This window comes from Rhinatrema bivittatum, chromosome 1 (genome assembly GCF_901001135.1).
Source record: "Rhinatrema bivittatum chromosome 1, aRhiBiv1.1, whole genome shotgun sequence".
Classification (NCBI taxonomy): Eukaryota; Metazoa; Chordata; class Amphibia; order Gymnophiona; family Rhinatrematidae; genus Rhinatrema; species Rhinatrema bivittatum.
The window spans coordinates 673,674,419-673,690,750 of record NC_042615.1 but is presented as its reverse complement, the minus strand read 5'-3'; the positions used below and the strand labels follow the sequence as shown (position 1 = coordinate 673,690,750).

The window sequence follows — 16,332 nt, the reverse complement described above, 5'->3', positions numbered from 1 at the left end:
AAAATACAATCCTAGAGGTGCAGTCCATATGTATTCCACGCATTAAGAAAGGTGGAAGGAAGGAAAAACGATTACCATCATGGTTAAAAGGAGAGGTGAAAGAGGCTATTTTAGCCAAAAAAACATCCTTCAAAAACTGGAAGAAGGATCCATCTGAAGAAAATAGGATAAAACATAAGCATTGTCAAGCTAAGTATAAAACATTGATAAGACAGGCGAAGAGAGAATTTGAAATGAAATTGGCCATAGAGGCAAAAACTCATAATAAAAACTTTTTTAAATATATCCAAAGCAAGAAACCTGTGAGGGAGTCGTTAGACCATTAGATGACAAAGGGGTTAAAGGGGCTCTTAGGGAAGATAAGGCCATTGCAGAAAGACTAAATGAATTCTTTGCCTCTGTGTTTAAAAATGAGGATGTTGGGGAGATACCAGTTCCGGATATGGTTTTCAGGGGTGATGAGTCAGAAGAACTGAATGAAATCACTGTGAACCTGGAAGATGTAGTAGGCCAGATTGACAATCTAAAGAGTAGCAAATCACCTGGACCGGATGGTATGCATCCTAGGGTTCTGAAGGAACTCAAAAATGAAATTTCTGATCTATTAGTTAAAATTTGTAATCTATCATTAAAATCATCCATTGTACCTGAAGACTGGAGGGTGGCCAATGTAACCCCAATATTTAAAAAAGGCTCCAGGGGCGATCCAGGTAACTATAGACCAGTGAGCCTGACTTCAGTGCCGGGAAAAACAGTGGAAACTATTCTCAAGAACAAAATTGTAAAGCATATAGAAAGACATGATTTAATGGAACATAGTCAACATGGATTTACCCAAGGGAACTCATGCCTAACAAATCTACTTCATTTTTTTGAAGGGGTTAATAAACATGTGGATAAAGGTGAACCGGTAGATGTAGTGTATTTGGATTTTCAGAAGGCATTTGACAAAGTCCCTCATGAGAGGCTTCTACGTAAACTAAAAAGTCATGGGATAGGAGGCGATGTCCTTTCGTGGATTACAAGCTAGTTGAAAGACAGGAAAGAGAGAGTAGGATTAAATAGTCAATTTTCTCAGTGGAAAAGGGTAAACAGTGGAGTGCCTCAGGGATCTGTACTTGGACCGGTGCTTTTCAATATATATATAAATGATCTGGAAAGGAATACGACGAGTGAGGTTATCAAATTTGCAGATGATACAAAATTATTTAGAGTAGTTAAATCACAAGCAAACTGTGATACATTGCAGGAGGACCTTGCAAGACTAGAAGATTGGGCATCCAAATGGCAGATGAAATTTAATGTGGACAAGTGCAAGGTGTTGCATATAGGGAAAAATAACCGTTGCTGTAGTTACACGATGTTAGGTTCCATATTAGGAGCTACCACCCAGGAAAAAGATCTAGGCATCATAGTGGATAATACTTTAAAATTGTCAGCTCAGTGTGCTGCAGCAGTCAAAAAAGCAAATAGAATGTTAGGAATTATTAGGAAGGGAATGGTTAATAGAACGGAAAATGTCATAATGCCTCTATATCGCTCCATGGTGAGACCACACCTTGAATACTGTGTACAATTCTGGTCGCCGCATCTCAAAAAAGATATAGTTGCGATGGAGAAGGTACAGAGAAGGGCAACCAAAATGATAAAGGGAATGGAACAGCTTCCCTATGAGGATAGGCTGAAGAGATTAGGGCTGTTCAGCTTGGAGAAGAGACGGCTGAGGGGGGATATGATAGAGGTTTTTAAGATCATGAGAGGTCTTGAACGAGTAGATGTGACTTGGTTATTTTCACTTTCGAATAATAGAAGGACTAGGGGGCATTCCATGAAGTTAGCAAGTAGCACATTTAAGAATAATCGGAGAAAATTATTTTTCACTCAACACACAATTAAGCTCTGGAATTTGTTGCCAGAGGATGTGGTTAGTGCAGTTAGTGTAGCTGGGTTCAAAAAAGGTTTGGATAAGTTCTTGGAGGAGAAGTCCATTAATGGCTATTAATCAATTTTACTTAGGGAATAGCCACTGCTATTAATTGCATCAGTAGCATGGGATCTTCTTAGTGTTTGGGTAATTGCCAGGTTCTTGCGGCCTGGTTTTGCCCTCTGTTGGAAACAGGATGCTGGGCTTGATGGACCCTTGGTCTGACCCAGCATGGCAATTTCTTATTTTCTTATGTTCTTATCTGTTAGATTTTTTTGAAGGGGTTAAAAAACATGTAGACAAGAGTGAATCAGTTGATATAGTATTCCTGGATTTTCAGAAGGTGTTTGGCAAAGTCCCCCACGAGAGATTCATCAGGAAATTAAAGAATCATGGGATAGGAGGCAATGACCTATTGTGGACTGAAAACTTTTTAAAGGATAGAAAACAATGTAGGAATGAATGGTCATTTCTCTAAATAGGAAAAAAAAATTTATATTGGAGTTCACCAGGCATCATAAGAACAGATGAACATAAGAAATTGCCATGCTGGGTCAGACCATGGGTCCATCAAGCCCACATCCTGTTTCCAACAGAGGCCAAACCAGGCCACAAGAACCTGGCAATTACTCAAACATTAAGAAGATCCCATGCTACTGATGCAATTAATAGCAGTGGCTATTCCCTAAGTAAACTTGATTAATAGCCGTTAATGGACTTCTCCTCCAAGAACTTATCCAAACCTTTTTTGAACCCAGCTACACTAACTGCGCTAACAACATCGTCTGGCAACAAATTCCAGAGCTTTATAGTAGATTGATGATTTTCAATATATTTATAAATGATCTGGAAAACGTGTGTAATGAGCAAGATGACACTAACTTGCCTGTGACACAAAAATGTTCAACATTGTCAGATTACTAGCTGATTGTGAGGAATTTCAAAAATATTTCTCAAGACTGGGGAATTGGGGTCTAAATGGCAGATGAAATTTAATAAAGAAATACAAAAACAATCACCTCTTATTACTTCAAGAATGTTTTTACAAAGAATTATCAGATTTATACCCCTTGCCGGGTGACTACATATAATGGGGTAGATTTTAAATACTTGCGTGATCGCGTACTTTTGTTCACGAACCAGGCACGAACAAAAGTACGCTGGATTTTATAAGATACGCGCGTAACCGCGCGTATCTTATAAAATCCGGGGTTGGCACGCGCAAGGCGGTGCACATTTGTGCAACCTGCGTGCGCCGAGCCCAGCGCGCGCTGCCTGTTCCCTCCGAGGCCGCTCCAATTTTGGAGCGGCCTCGGAGGGAACTTTCCTTCGCCCTCCCCCCACCTTCCCCTCCCTTCCCCTACCTAACCCAGCCCCCCGGCCCTATCTATACCCCCCCCCCCACCTTTGCGCGCGTCGCCGGCAGCCCCGCTCCGTCCTCCGGTCCCGGGGGCTGGTCCGGAGGCCTCGACCACGCCCCCGGGCCAGCACCATGCCCCCGGGCCCGCCCCGAAACGCCGCGGCATGCCCCCGAAACGCCTCGTGTTTTCGGGAACGCCCAGGACACGCACCCTCCTGCCCCTTTTCGAAAGCCCCGGGACTTACACGCATCCTGGGGCTTTACGTGCTCCGGTGGCCTATGCAAAATAGGCACGCCGGCACGCGGGGGCCTTTTAAAATCCGCCCCAATGTGTTGGAAAAATGTTTAATGATTATGTATATAACGTGCACCGATAGTGAAAAATATTTCCTTTTTTTTTTTTAAAACAAGCTTGTTATCAACAATCATAAAATTGTATATTGTCCCGACTTATCTGAAATCAAATGATGACCTGACGCAGCCACGTTTCAGATCCAATGTCGGATCTTTCTTCAGGGGATATTTCCTTGTGAATTCATCGTCAGTGTGTCAATTTTCCAGAAATTTATATGACGTTGTTAGTCCAAGTTCGAATCGGCTCACAGCCTTCTGTGCGAGTCAAAAATACTCTGCCAAACTAAATGTATTTATTTATTTATTTATTTATTTATTTATTTATTTATTTATTTAAAAGCTCTTCTATACCGTCGTTAAGTTAGATAACTGTCACAACGGTTTACAGCAAGGCACAATAATGAATAAAGTAAGTGGTATAGATTACAATTAATTAATATGTTGTAAGTGATACTATTTAATTGAACTAAATATTTTGTGAGTAGTTTATCAGCGTTTTATTTCCTTCTTCAGTTCAGCCCATGTCTCAGATGTATAACATTCAAATGTTCTTTTTTTTAATATAAATTTATTAAGGTATCACATACAACTTTTTTCTCCTATATTTCTAAGTGCACCACACCATACTACATTATTCATATGTGCAATTGGAATTGAAGTAGTGAAATTACCTTTTACTATACAATATTTTTCTGCTTTACTCAAGAAGCAGAAAAATATTGCACATTTCAAGGTACAGTATTATACTTATCTACTATAAGCAGATATTCTTTAATATATTGCTACATAAATAATCACCCTACTATAATAGAAAAAAATGCCTTCCCTATTTTTTTCAAAACATAGCTTTTATTTCCATTAACTCTGTTTTTGTTCAATGTTAATCTTCTGTTCACTAAAGGATCTATGTTCTAAAGTGCCTTAGCATTACATGTTTGCCTTAATGTCAACAACTGCATTAACATGTGGTAAACACTGGCATTGGTTATTTCAAAATCATGCTTGAGCCTACATTAGTCCATGGTAATGTAGATGCCATCACAGACTAAAGCTGACAGTTAAAGAGATCTGTGAAGTATGCAAATGAATGGTAAGTACCTCATGAAAGTTAATATATGTTAGCTCAAATTGCATGAAGTGATACAATTTGTAGGGATGTACACATACATTGATTTGGGGTTCTTTGTTTTTCATTTTTGTGCTTTTCCTTGTTTGTTTTGGCAAACAGGACATACTATTTGCCAGAAAGATGTATATCCATCGTTTTTGGTTCATTTGAAACAAAATGAAAAATGAGCTCATTTGTCTTGTTTTACCCATTTGTTCCAAATGAAAGTACATCACTAGCAAAAGCTTAACTATTTATTTATTTATTTATTTTAAGTTTTTCTATACCGGCATTCGCGATAAATATCGCATCATGTCGGTTTACAATTAACAAGTGGAGAGGGAACAAAAAAGGTAATAAATAACATTGATCCTAATAATAATAATAATAGTAATAATAGTAAACATTAAACAAGTGAAGGCTAAGGGTTGCAGTTACAATAAAACAAGGGAGTAATACAACTTGGAATATCATATCTCCTGAGATATGATTTTATGTCAACACTTAGCAGACTAAAACAATTGTCAATGTGGCTGTCCCCATTCCCCAAGTGCCAATTCTGTCAGCTGTACAAATTCAAAAATATTTTTAAAAAATACAATATGCTGAAAATTAAAATAAAATCAAACATTCATTGAAACAGTATATATAAAAATAAATAACTTTTTTTCTACATCTCATTCTTTATAACTTACTTACAGGATGGCAAAAATTAGTTATATTGAAAATTTAACAAAATGAACTAGTAGGATAGGAATCAATGTCTTTAATAGTTGAAGTTTTTCATTTTAACCAATAGTTTATTGGCTATAAATACAATTCCATATGGGGGCAATGATCAAATGCTTTCACATGTAAATATGGGTCTACCTGCATAAAAATGCAGCTGAATATTGCTCCTGCTTCCACTTAGTGAAGGTAAACTTATACAAGCTGTTTGATAGGGATGTGCAAGGAAGAAAAATAGTTTTTGTTTTCCAGTTCATTTTTGGGATTTTGGGTTAGTGCAATGTTTGATTTATTTTGTCCATGTGAAAAAAACAAATCAAACATTTAAAAAAATGGCAAAAAAACCCGAAAATGGGGCCAACCAAGGCCTCCCACATATCCATAAAAATGCCAGGGCCAGGATCACCCCAGCCCCCAGTTACAAGGTCTGGTGGGGATTCCTGGTGATGCCTAGGCCCAGGCTGAAGTCTCGGCATTGCATAGGCCGAAGCCATGGTAAGTTGCTGCAACCTCAGCCATTGCCTACTCAAGGCTGATGCTTCAGCTTCAGCTTAGGCCGCAGCAAGGTTCTAAGCTTGACACCATGGCTAGGTCCAGGGGCTGGGTCCTGATACTGGGGCCTCAACGTGGATGCAGATCTGATATCAAGGCCCAGCCAGGAGGATGGGGTCTGATGTCTGGGCCTCTGCCTAGGCTGGAGACCGGGTCTAAAAATGTGGCCCGGCCAGAGCTTGGGTCCAAATGCCAAGGCTATGATCTAGATCTAGGCCCAATGTCAGGGTCTAGCCCAAAGCCCAGGAACCAACAGCTTGATCTTGGCATTGCATAGGCCAAATCAGATCTCCATGAACTCGGCCATAGCCTACTCAAGGCCAATGCCTTGGCCTCAGCTTAGGCCAGAGGCTGGGCCCAAGTCCAAGGCCATGGCCCATCCCAGAGGCCGGGACCCAACACTGGGGCCTCAACCTGGACATAGGCCTGACACCAGGGCCCAGCCCAGAGGCAGGTTCCGATGGCTGGGCCTCATCATAGGAGGAAGCCTGTACTCTATGCCTTGGCCTAGGTCCAGGCTGAAGACTTGGCCTTGCGTAGACTGAGGCCATGGTAGATCTTTGTGACCTTGGTGTGGCCTACTGAAGCCCTAAGCCCACTTGTTTTGGGCCTCAGCCTACGTCTTAGGCAAGGCCCTAGCCTCAGGCCTAGGCCTAGGCCCAATGCATTTATTTAAATCTAATGCAACAAATAAGGTTTCTTTCATTCGGGGGAGCCCTAATTCATTTTAGGGCCCCCCCAAATGTAATGATCCAGCCTTATTCATTGCATTATGCACATTCATTTTAAACAAATGTACATCCCTACTGTTTGACAGTACATATACCTTTAGCTATGATAAAAAGTAGGAGAGGTTAGGGTAGAGGAGAGAAAGTATTGAGTTGATTTCATTTAAAATTGCTGCATTTATTTTAATTTGCTTACTTTGTACCTATTTCAAAACAGGTACAAAGCATGCAGTTACAAAACTACTCACATTCCCTAGTTACCCCACATTCATAAAAGAAAACTCCTTAGGGAGTTTCACTTTGTAAAACAGTTTGCAGAAAGCATTGTGGTCAATATCAACATTGGCTTTATGTGGGGCAAAGCCATTTATGCACATAAATAGTAAATTACTCATGTAAATAAGCCATCTAAAAATAACTTTTCTCAATATGGTTATAAGTGGGAACATTGTAGAACATGCAAACGTTTAGCCATGCTAAGAAGATACATTCCAGGGGATTGCTGAAGTTGGGGGAGGAGAGCAAGGTTGATTACCTGTACAGAGGTTCTCTGTAGATAGCAGGATTAATCAGCTACACAAGTGGGTGATGTGAGAATAAGATAAAGATGCAGATCAAAGGTCTCAGGAAATAACAGCCTGTGTGCAAAGCCTTTGAGACTACCATTTCCTATTCAGGGGTCTAAGACTTTTTAACCCTAATCACATCAATAGATTCTATCTAGATATGCTAAGTAACATGCAGATATCAAGCACTGTGATGAGGGGTGCCTCAGGAAGCAAGAATAACTAAAGAACAGGAAGTAATACCATATAAGGACAAGGAGGGAATAATGGTGTGAGAGATAAGAACTGTATAAAGCTGTGCTCTGCAGGGAAATAAGTGGCTGGCATCTTTTTTCTGCTACTTTGCTTGCAGCAGGCAGAGACTAGATCGAAGTACCTATAGTACGCTTTGTACTTCATTTGCTTTTAAACAAGGCTTCTGTAGTTTTTCCTTTTACTCCTCTCGATAATAAAAGTTCTTTACTTGTAAGAAGACTACCTAAGTTGTTCTTTAAGAACAAATGGATTAACAGTTGTCACCGGATGGCAGCAATGAGGTATGTAATCTTTCAGAGCTCAGATAGACTTATAAATCTCTCTCAGCATGTGCAGGTGTTGCCAAAGTACCATTAGCATGCCAGTCATCTTAGTAATTTTATAAGCTAAGCTTCAAATCTAAGGGGGGTTGGTGAGATTGTGTGGCTGATTTGTCCTGCTTTCTATGGAGAAAGCAAAATGTTGCTTTCCTGTAACAGGTGCTCTCACAGGACAGCAGGATGTTAGTCCTCACATATGGGTGACATCACAGGATGGAGCCCAATCACGGAACACTTTTGTCAAAGTTTTTAGAACTTTGACTGGCACCTACTGGGCATGCCCAGGATGGCACTAACCCTGCACCCAGCAGGGGTCCCCCTTCAGTCTTGTTTGAAAGCTAAAGTAAGTGCCAAAAATAAAAATAAGAAAACGTAACAAACCCAACACCGCAGGGTGGCGGGCAGGTTTCGTGAGGGCTAACATCCTGCTGTCCTGTGAGAACACCTGTTACATGTAAGCAACATTTTGCTTTCTCACAGGTCAAGCAGGATGGTAGTCCTCACATATGGGTGAGTACCGAGCTGAGGATGTCCGAACATGCACCAAATGTACCCAAAGACGTGCAACAGGCACAACAACTGGGGTGGAATTTGGTAGAGGGCATCCTGAACCCTAACGGGTAGGCAGAAGGGTGTTGGTACACCAAGTTGCAAAAAGGTTGCGGAAGACAGATTGGCCAAAAATGGAATCTTGTCTTCTAGCCTTGACTAGACAATAATGGGCTGTAAAGGTATGGAGGGAACTCCAGGTAGCAGCCCTACAAATATCAGGAAGCGGCACCGAGCGAAGGTGCGCTACAGAAGTTGCCATGGCCCTGACTGAGTGTGCTTCAACATGGTCCTGAAGTGGAATGCCTGCTTGCTGATAGCAAAAGGAAATGCAGTCCGCTAGCCAGGAGGAGAGAGTCTACTTACCCACAGGTTGACCCAATCTGATGGAAGCAAAGGAAACAAACAATTGAGTTCTTTGCCTTTGTGAAGCTGTACGGTCTAGGTAGAATGCTAGAGCCCGTTTGCAGTCAAGGGTATGCAGAGCCTGCTCTCCTGGATTGGAATGGGGCCTGGGAAAGAAGGTGGGTAGTATAATGGATTGATTAATGTGAAACTCCAATACTATCTTAGGTAAAAACTTAGGGTGAGTGTGGAGCACTGCCCGGTCCTGCAGAAGTTTAGTGTAAGGTGGATAGGTAACTAGGGCCTGTAACTCACTAACTCTGCAAGCAGATGTTATAGCCAATAGGAATATCACTTTCCATGTGAGATAGCGAAGATCACAGGATTGGAGAGGCTCGAATGGTGGTTTCATGAGCCGACCCAAAACCAGATTGAGGTCCCAAGAAGGGGCCGGAGGATGCAGTGGAGGCTTGAGGTGAAGCAAGCCTTTCAGAAAATGTTTTACGAGGGGTTGTACCAAAATAGGAACATCCCCAGTACCTTTATGGAAGGCGGCCACCGCACTGACATGCATTCTGATGGAGGAAGTTTTTAGACCTGATTCTGACAAGTGCCATAGTCTAGAAATGTCATGGTGGAACAGGTAAAGGGATCAAGGGACTGAGAAGAACACCATGATTTAAACCTGTTCCATTTGTAAAGATAAGATTTTCTCGTGGAAGGCTTCCGTGAAGCAATCAGGACACGGGAAACTGGCTCCGAAAGGTTGAGAGGCTGCAGGATTAACCTTTCAACATCCAGGCTGTCAGGGACAAGGCCTGAAGATTGGGGTGGCGTAGGCACCCGTTGTTCTGTGTGATCAGAAGCGGGTCCTTCCCCAGGGGAATATGCCTGCGAATGGAGAGGTCCTGAAGAATCGGAAACCACACTTGACGTGGCCAGTGAGGTGCTATCGGGATTGTGCTTCCCTTGTCCTGATGTAGCTTCACGAGAGTCTTCGAGAGAAGTGGAAGTGGAGGGAATGCATATTGGAGACCGGCATCCCATGAGAGGGAGAACGCATCTCTTGGCTGTGAGTGTTGGCTGTGAGTGAGAAAGCAATAGTTCTCTAATTTGCGGTTTTGAGGTGACGCAGAGGTCTATGTGAGGGTAACCCCAATGTTGGAACATCGAGTCCACTACTGTGGGGTTGAGAGACCATTCGTGTGGTCGAAAGGTGCAACTCAGCTTGTCTGACAACACATTGTCCATTCCCGGAAAGTAGGTGGCCCTGAGGTACATTGAGTGGGAGAGGGCCTCTGCCCATATCTGTGCAGCCTCCTGACACAGGAGGCGGGAGCCTGTTCCTCCTTGTTTGTTGATGTACCACATGGCCACCTGGTTGTCCGTTTGAATCAGGATGACCTGGTTGGAGAGGCGCCGGCCATCCATTGCTCCTACCATGTGACAGGGGCCGACCAATGGCACCAGTAGCCCCTGTGACATAGTAAGGTCAAAGGCTATCAGCGCCATTTTGAATACCGGCAGCTGAGGGCGTGAGTGCAGGAGATGGCTCCTGGACCCCCCGCTGGGAGTTTTGGTAAGTCTTGGGGGGGGGGTCAGTAGGGTGGGGGTTTGTAGTTAATTCAATTTTAGGCAGGAAACAAATAAGAATTAACGAATGAATGTATCGGGGGGCCCCCCTTGCCGAATGCAACGTATCTGCCCCCTGACGAATACATAATCCGAATGCAAGGTATGGCGTCCCTCCGCACATCCCTAGTCCCTAATACCTAAACCTTGAGGTGAGGTTTAGGTATTAGTATAGGTGTTAGGGGCCACTTTGACATTCAAAGTGAGACGTACGAACAGAACAGTGCTCTCTTCTGAAGATTTGATGACCTTCGGAGTGAGGAAATTCACCCAAAGATGAGATTTGTGCAATGTTCTATCAACCTAGCATGATGGACTCTCTACCTGGGTAACATCAAGCTAGCTTAAGAGAACATTGCAAAAATCTCATCTTTGGGTGAGTTTCCTCACTCCGAAGGTCATCAAATCTTCACAAGAGAGCACTGTTCTGTTTGTACATCTCACTTTGAATGTCAAAGTGGCCCCTAACCCCTACCCTACACTAAAACCTAAACCTCACCTCGAGTGGCTAGGTGAGCCTCCCGTAGAAATATAAATACCTATCTAGTGTGAGGGCATTATGGATAGGTGGTTTTTTCTCTCTCTCTCTCTCTCTCTCTCTCTCTCTCTCCCCCCCCCCCCCCCCACCCGATAGCTAGGCTGGCTCTCCAGGAGCTCAAAATGGCATTTGGCTTCACAGAATTGTGAGCCCAGCCCACTTGGCCAAAAATTCCTCCCTTTTATCTCATTTGCATCGCACCATGAATTATCGCGTTAATGCACTTTGATAAATGACCACCTTAATTCTTTCTGAGCTCTGAGAAAGCACATTCCATGTTTGCCATCTGGTGACATCACCCAGTTGTGTAGTTGAATTTAGTCCTGCTTGTGCCTGGAGAAAATAATATGCAGAGATTGCATTTTCAAATCTATGTATGTTCTTTTCCATTAAAAAAAAAGACTCCAGAGAAAGCAGCTGCAAAAGTCCATCTGTACATTTTACTCATAGCAAGTTTCAAATTGAAAGCATGCATGAACTTCCACTTTGAAATGTGGAGCAGAGTTTATGAGTAACAAATACCAACAGATTTTGTCCCAAAGTGCATAGTTTGAAAACAGTTTCCATATTTATTGATATCAAAGTATTTATATCATTCCAAAAAGGAATATCTATAATCTAATTCTATTACATTTATATTTATTGGATTTATGAATTGCTCAACAAAAGATTGGCCTGAGCGATGAACATCAGAAACATACATAATCATAAAATTAATGAAATAAGACAAGGTTAAAACAGGAAAACAGACATTAAATCATAAAATTCTTCTGTCTCAAATTAAAATAAAATCGAAATGCAAAAAAAATCAAAGAATTATAATATAACATAACATTTCTGGCTGAGAGTTTTGAGTATATGATTCCAAAATAGTTTCAATACTTTACTTACTGTACTGGCAGTTCCTTCCCATAAATTCACCAGGACATTCACATGAATAATTGGCAACAAGATCTGTACAAATTCCACCATTTTTGCAGGGCTCAGTCTCACATTCATTTATATCTAGAGAAAAATTAAAACAGTAGAATTAGATCACCAGTGATAAAAGTTACAAGCAAATCCAAAATCCATTATGAAAGACAGTTCCAGGAGAACTATATGGGTATGTAAAGAAGTATGCATTAAATCCTCCTTAAAAGTCCAGGACCAGGCATTTAGCTTAGGCCACCTTAATAGAGCCACAATGGAATCCTGATTTCAGGGCAGTTTCCCTGAGGAGAGGAATAATATACTAGGGGGCCAGAGGTAAAAGGGGAGGTTCCAGAGAAGAGAAGGAAATCTAGGGAAAGCTAACACTGTGAATTATGTTGTAACTTTTGCTTTTGAGAACTACTGAGATAAGCAGGATTGTTTTTATTTATTATCCTGTAACAAATTATGGGCCTCATCTTCTAAAGTATCGCAGGCCTGCGATACTTTAGAAGATGAGGGGCAGGGTGCCGAAATGGGGGGGCGGGCCTGCGCTAGCCGTCAGCGATCGCACCGTCGCGGTGCGATCGCTGCCGGTTTCGCACCCAATAGCACCACCATAGGAGGTGTAGCTATTGGGAGCGAAATAGGCAGCGAAAAGGCACTTACCTTTTCACTGTGCATGCCGTCGTCGTGGAGTCGGCCCCGGTGATGCCCCGACTCCTCCTCTTCCGGGGCCGACTTCGCCCCCATTTTGGTATCGCACGCGAAAAGGGACATTTCGCGTGCGAAACGTCCCTTACCGCGTGCGATACGTTTGGAAAATAAGGCCCTATGAGAGAACAGCAGGCATCCAACCTGAATTTGTCCTCTTTCAAGCTAAAGGCTGCTCAAGGTGTTACATATGCTATCAGTTTGAGATTTCTGCTCTAAGCTGTGCATAGGCAGAGAACCATGCCAAAAGGCAAAAAAAAAAAAAAAAGCAACATTTTTTTAGGTACATGGCTACAGTTGCAGCCATGAGATTATTTTTCAGCAGGCTATGGAGAGTAGCTACACCAGGAGAGAGTCAGAGTGAACAGGGTGTTTTTTCTTTTCTTCTTCAGGGAAGTTTTGTTCTGTATGTGCTGAAGAGGACAGAGCTCTTAAAAGAAAGCTTTTGTTATACCAGAACCAGTAATCTAACATGGAGTGAGTAGTACAGACCCTCACTAAAGGGCATCAGCAACTCCATAGAGTTGTTCAACTCTTACATGAGCAGGTTACCCAGTTAAACCAAGCCATGTAAGTCATCACAACGTGAACAACCCACTGGTGCTAGTGTTGTTTAAAATGAAGGCTAGTGAAGACTCAGATGTTTTCTTAAAGAATTTTGAAAGCATCGCCTGCATAACTAGATGGCCAAAAATCACTTGGACTATGTACCTAGCAAATCTGCTTAATGGAAAAGTCAAGCAGCCTTTCAAGCTGCCAATCCAGATGGGAAAGCCAACTATTCAGAAGTCAGAATCTCCATCTTGGAAAGGGCGGGTTACACTTTGGAAACATACTTTCAACATATTCGGCATGGCATCCTACAGCCCAGGGAAAGTCCATGAAGCCTTTTCATCAGCTAAAAGATGCCAGATGGAAGTCCATACAGCCATAGGCAATAACAAGCCTTGAAGTAGCCAACCAGGTTCACCTGGAACAGCTTCTGGAGGGAGCAGACAGACCTATATGGAACTGAGTGTGTCAAAACCCATGGCTTACCCTGGAAAAAGCATTGGAAGTAGTGGGCACCTTCTATCAGTTGATATCCAAACTAATATGAAAGCTAGAAAGGCAACCTGCACAGGGTCCTGGGCTTGGCAGTGAAAGTGAAATATCTCAGCAATGATCCTCAGATCTGGGCAGCTCCAATTCTGTACTCCATTCAGACCTCAGGCCTACCAGCTTGCTTTAACTGTGGAAAAAGAGATCATTTGGCCAAAGACCATTGCAATGAGAGGAGCAAACTGATGGAGGTCAGCCTGGTGGTACAGCCAGCACTAAATGCTAAAGTACTCACTGATAAAGGAAAATCTCCAAAAAGGAGACAACTGCCAGATCAGAATGGAGGAAGACTATCTGAATGACCTGCATGAACAAGTAATGAGATAATCAATGCTTTCCCCTTTTACTCACTTTCTGATGAATAGGGATATAAGGAGGAGTGTTGCCTTTATGGGAAATAAGAGAATGAAGGACCCTTTGTAGGAAATGTGGAAGTAAATGAGGAACAAACCATGCAAGTGTGTTTCCATTGTGGAGGGAAATATTACATTGTCAAAGTCTGTCTCTAGCTTGAATATGAAGAATGGGAATGCGACTGGGCATGCACTTTCACAAAGCTCCAAAACTGTAACTTATGGATATTCCTCATTTGGGATCTAAGAACTTTGTGATCCCAGTTGAGCTGAATGAGATCGCTATCCAAACTGTGGAAGACTCAGGGTGCAGAAAGATTATCAGTAAGGAACTAGCTCAGGGAAGGGATATCGATTACAAGAAGAGAGTGACATTCGCCTAGATACATGGTGACCAACAACAGTACTCAACCTGTCAGGTCCTACTGACAACCTCAGCAGGACAAGCCTATTTAGAAGTCAGAATATTCCTGACCTTCCATACCCTATGGCTCTGGGACATGATTAATCCCAGTTTGTAACTCTTTGGGGCCAGCTTATGATCACTTGAGCCAGCCCAGACTGAGCTGAAATATATCTTCTGGAAACCATTCTATAGGGCACTGCAGCTGTACATTGCACAAAGCAGAAGATAATCAGACTATGGAAACAACACAATAGGAAAGAATCTGAAAGCTCCCAGTGTTTAAAGATTGGACAAAGTTTTACTGTTTTAATTGTGCATGGTGACATGTATCAGTGGTAGTCTTGGGTAGTCTGAGAACCCCTAAAATTTGTGGGGGAGAGCAACTGGAGAAGTTAAACAGGCCCCACTTGAAAGTACGTAATTCCCTTGAGTTGGGCTGGAGGCATGTGCAGGTGTTGAAGGGGAAGGTATGCATGGGCTAAGGGGAACCATGCATACATTGACCTTTCTGTCTGCAAAGAGGAACCATGCATACATTGACCTTTCTGTCTGCAAAAAAAATAGTAATTGGTCGGTCCCAGTTCAGAGTAGGAATGAGAAACAGGAATGGTGAATTACTTTCCTGGGAGTTAACTTGGGTAGAAGCAGTTGCTTGACCTGACAAGGTCAAGCTGAGGGAGAGTCTAGGCTTGGATATTTAGCCTGGTCTACCTTAAGACAGTCAGAAGGGAATCCTGGTTGCAGGGCGGTTCCCTTGAGGAAAGGGATAAGACACCAGGGCTCAGAAGGAAAAAAGGAGACTCCAGAGAAGAGAAGGAAACCTAGGGAAGGCTGATACTGTCTCAGTGAAAACTGCTTTTGTAACTTTTGCTTTTGAAAACTGATGATGTAAGCAGGATTGGTTTTGTTTATTTTCCTGTAACAAATAAAGCGTTCATGAGAGAACAGCCAGAGTCCAGCCTGTATTTATCCTCTGGCAAGCTGAAGAATGCTTGTGGTGTTACAGAATTTTTATAAAATACAATATCATAAAATATATTTAAGGTGGAACATATTTATTCTATAGTGGTCTAGGAATACTAGCAAAATATATAAAATATGGTTTTAAAAATATAAATCTTTTACTTTTTAAAGTTTCAGTATATATATTTTTATATGAGACGCAGCATGAACCATCTCAATTGGAATATCATGTCATAAAATAAAAAATCATCACAGTCCTTAACCAATTAAGCAGTGTTTCAATGAAGATAACTGAAAAATAATTAAGTAGAGAAATGAGGCAATATATTTTATGCATACCTACCTCAACTTTCAGTTATTACAAAAATATATGGAAAATAACTGTGTAAGATGTGAATGAACGGGAGGTGAATATGTTTTGAAATTAATGGATAAAATGCAACAAATTAGATCATTTTCATTTCATTCATGGCACCCCAAAATGAATGGAGGAAACTAACAAATTAAAACTAAGATTTTCATTTCATTTGTAAATGTTTCCCATTCAAGTTGACTGCTACAATGAGACCGTAAACTATAGCAATCAAGCAATGCCTGAGTGAGATTGCAGCCTGGTTAGAGCCAAAGTGGGAGAAGTAGACAAACAGCTAGAAGAGAGAACCAATCAAGTGAAGCATTTTTTAAACTAACCTATAGCAGGAATGTGGATCAAATGACACAGGCATCCTCCCACTGAAAGGTCTGAGCAAATGCTAAGAAACTCTTTTCTCTGTTGGATTTTACAGGTTAAAATATTTTTTTCAGATTCTGAACTGTTCCTCCCATGCCAGGAACCTTCCCATTGTCAGTGTCTGAGTGTCATGGGGTAGACAGATGTTATCATTCCAAAAGATCCCTAGGTTATTATCCCACAGGATAAACTG

The 16,332-nt window shown here is 41.9% G+C and overlaps 1 protein-coding gene across 1 annotated transcript in view; it reads right to left on the bottom strand.

Moving 5' to 3' along the window:
• Positions 1 to 16,332, bottom strand: part of EDIL3 (EGF like repeats and discoidin domains 3) — a 974,710-nt gene that overhangs the window by 464,491 nt on the left and 493,887 nt on the right. The window contains exon 5 of the mRNA XM_029573785.1: positions 11,852 to 11,965. Coding sequence (XP_029429645.1) covers positions 11,852 to 11,965 — 114 coding nt within the window. The remainder of the gene's footprint in view (positions 1 to 11,851; positions 11,966 to 16,332) is intronic.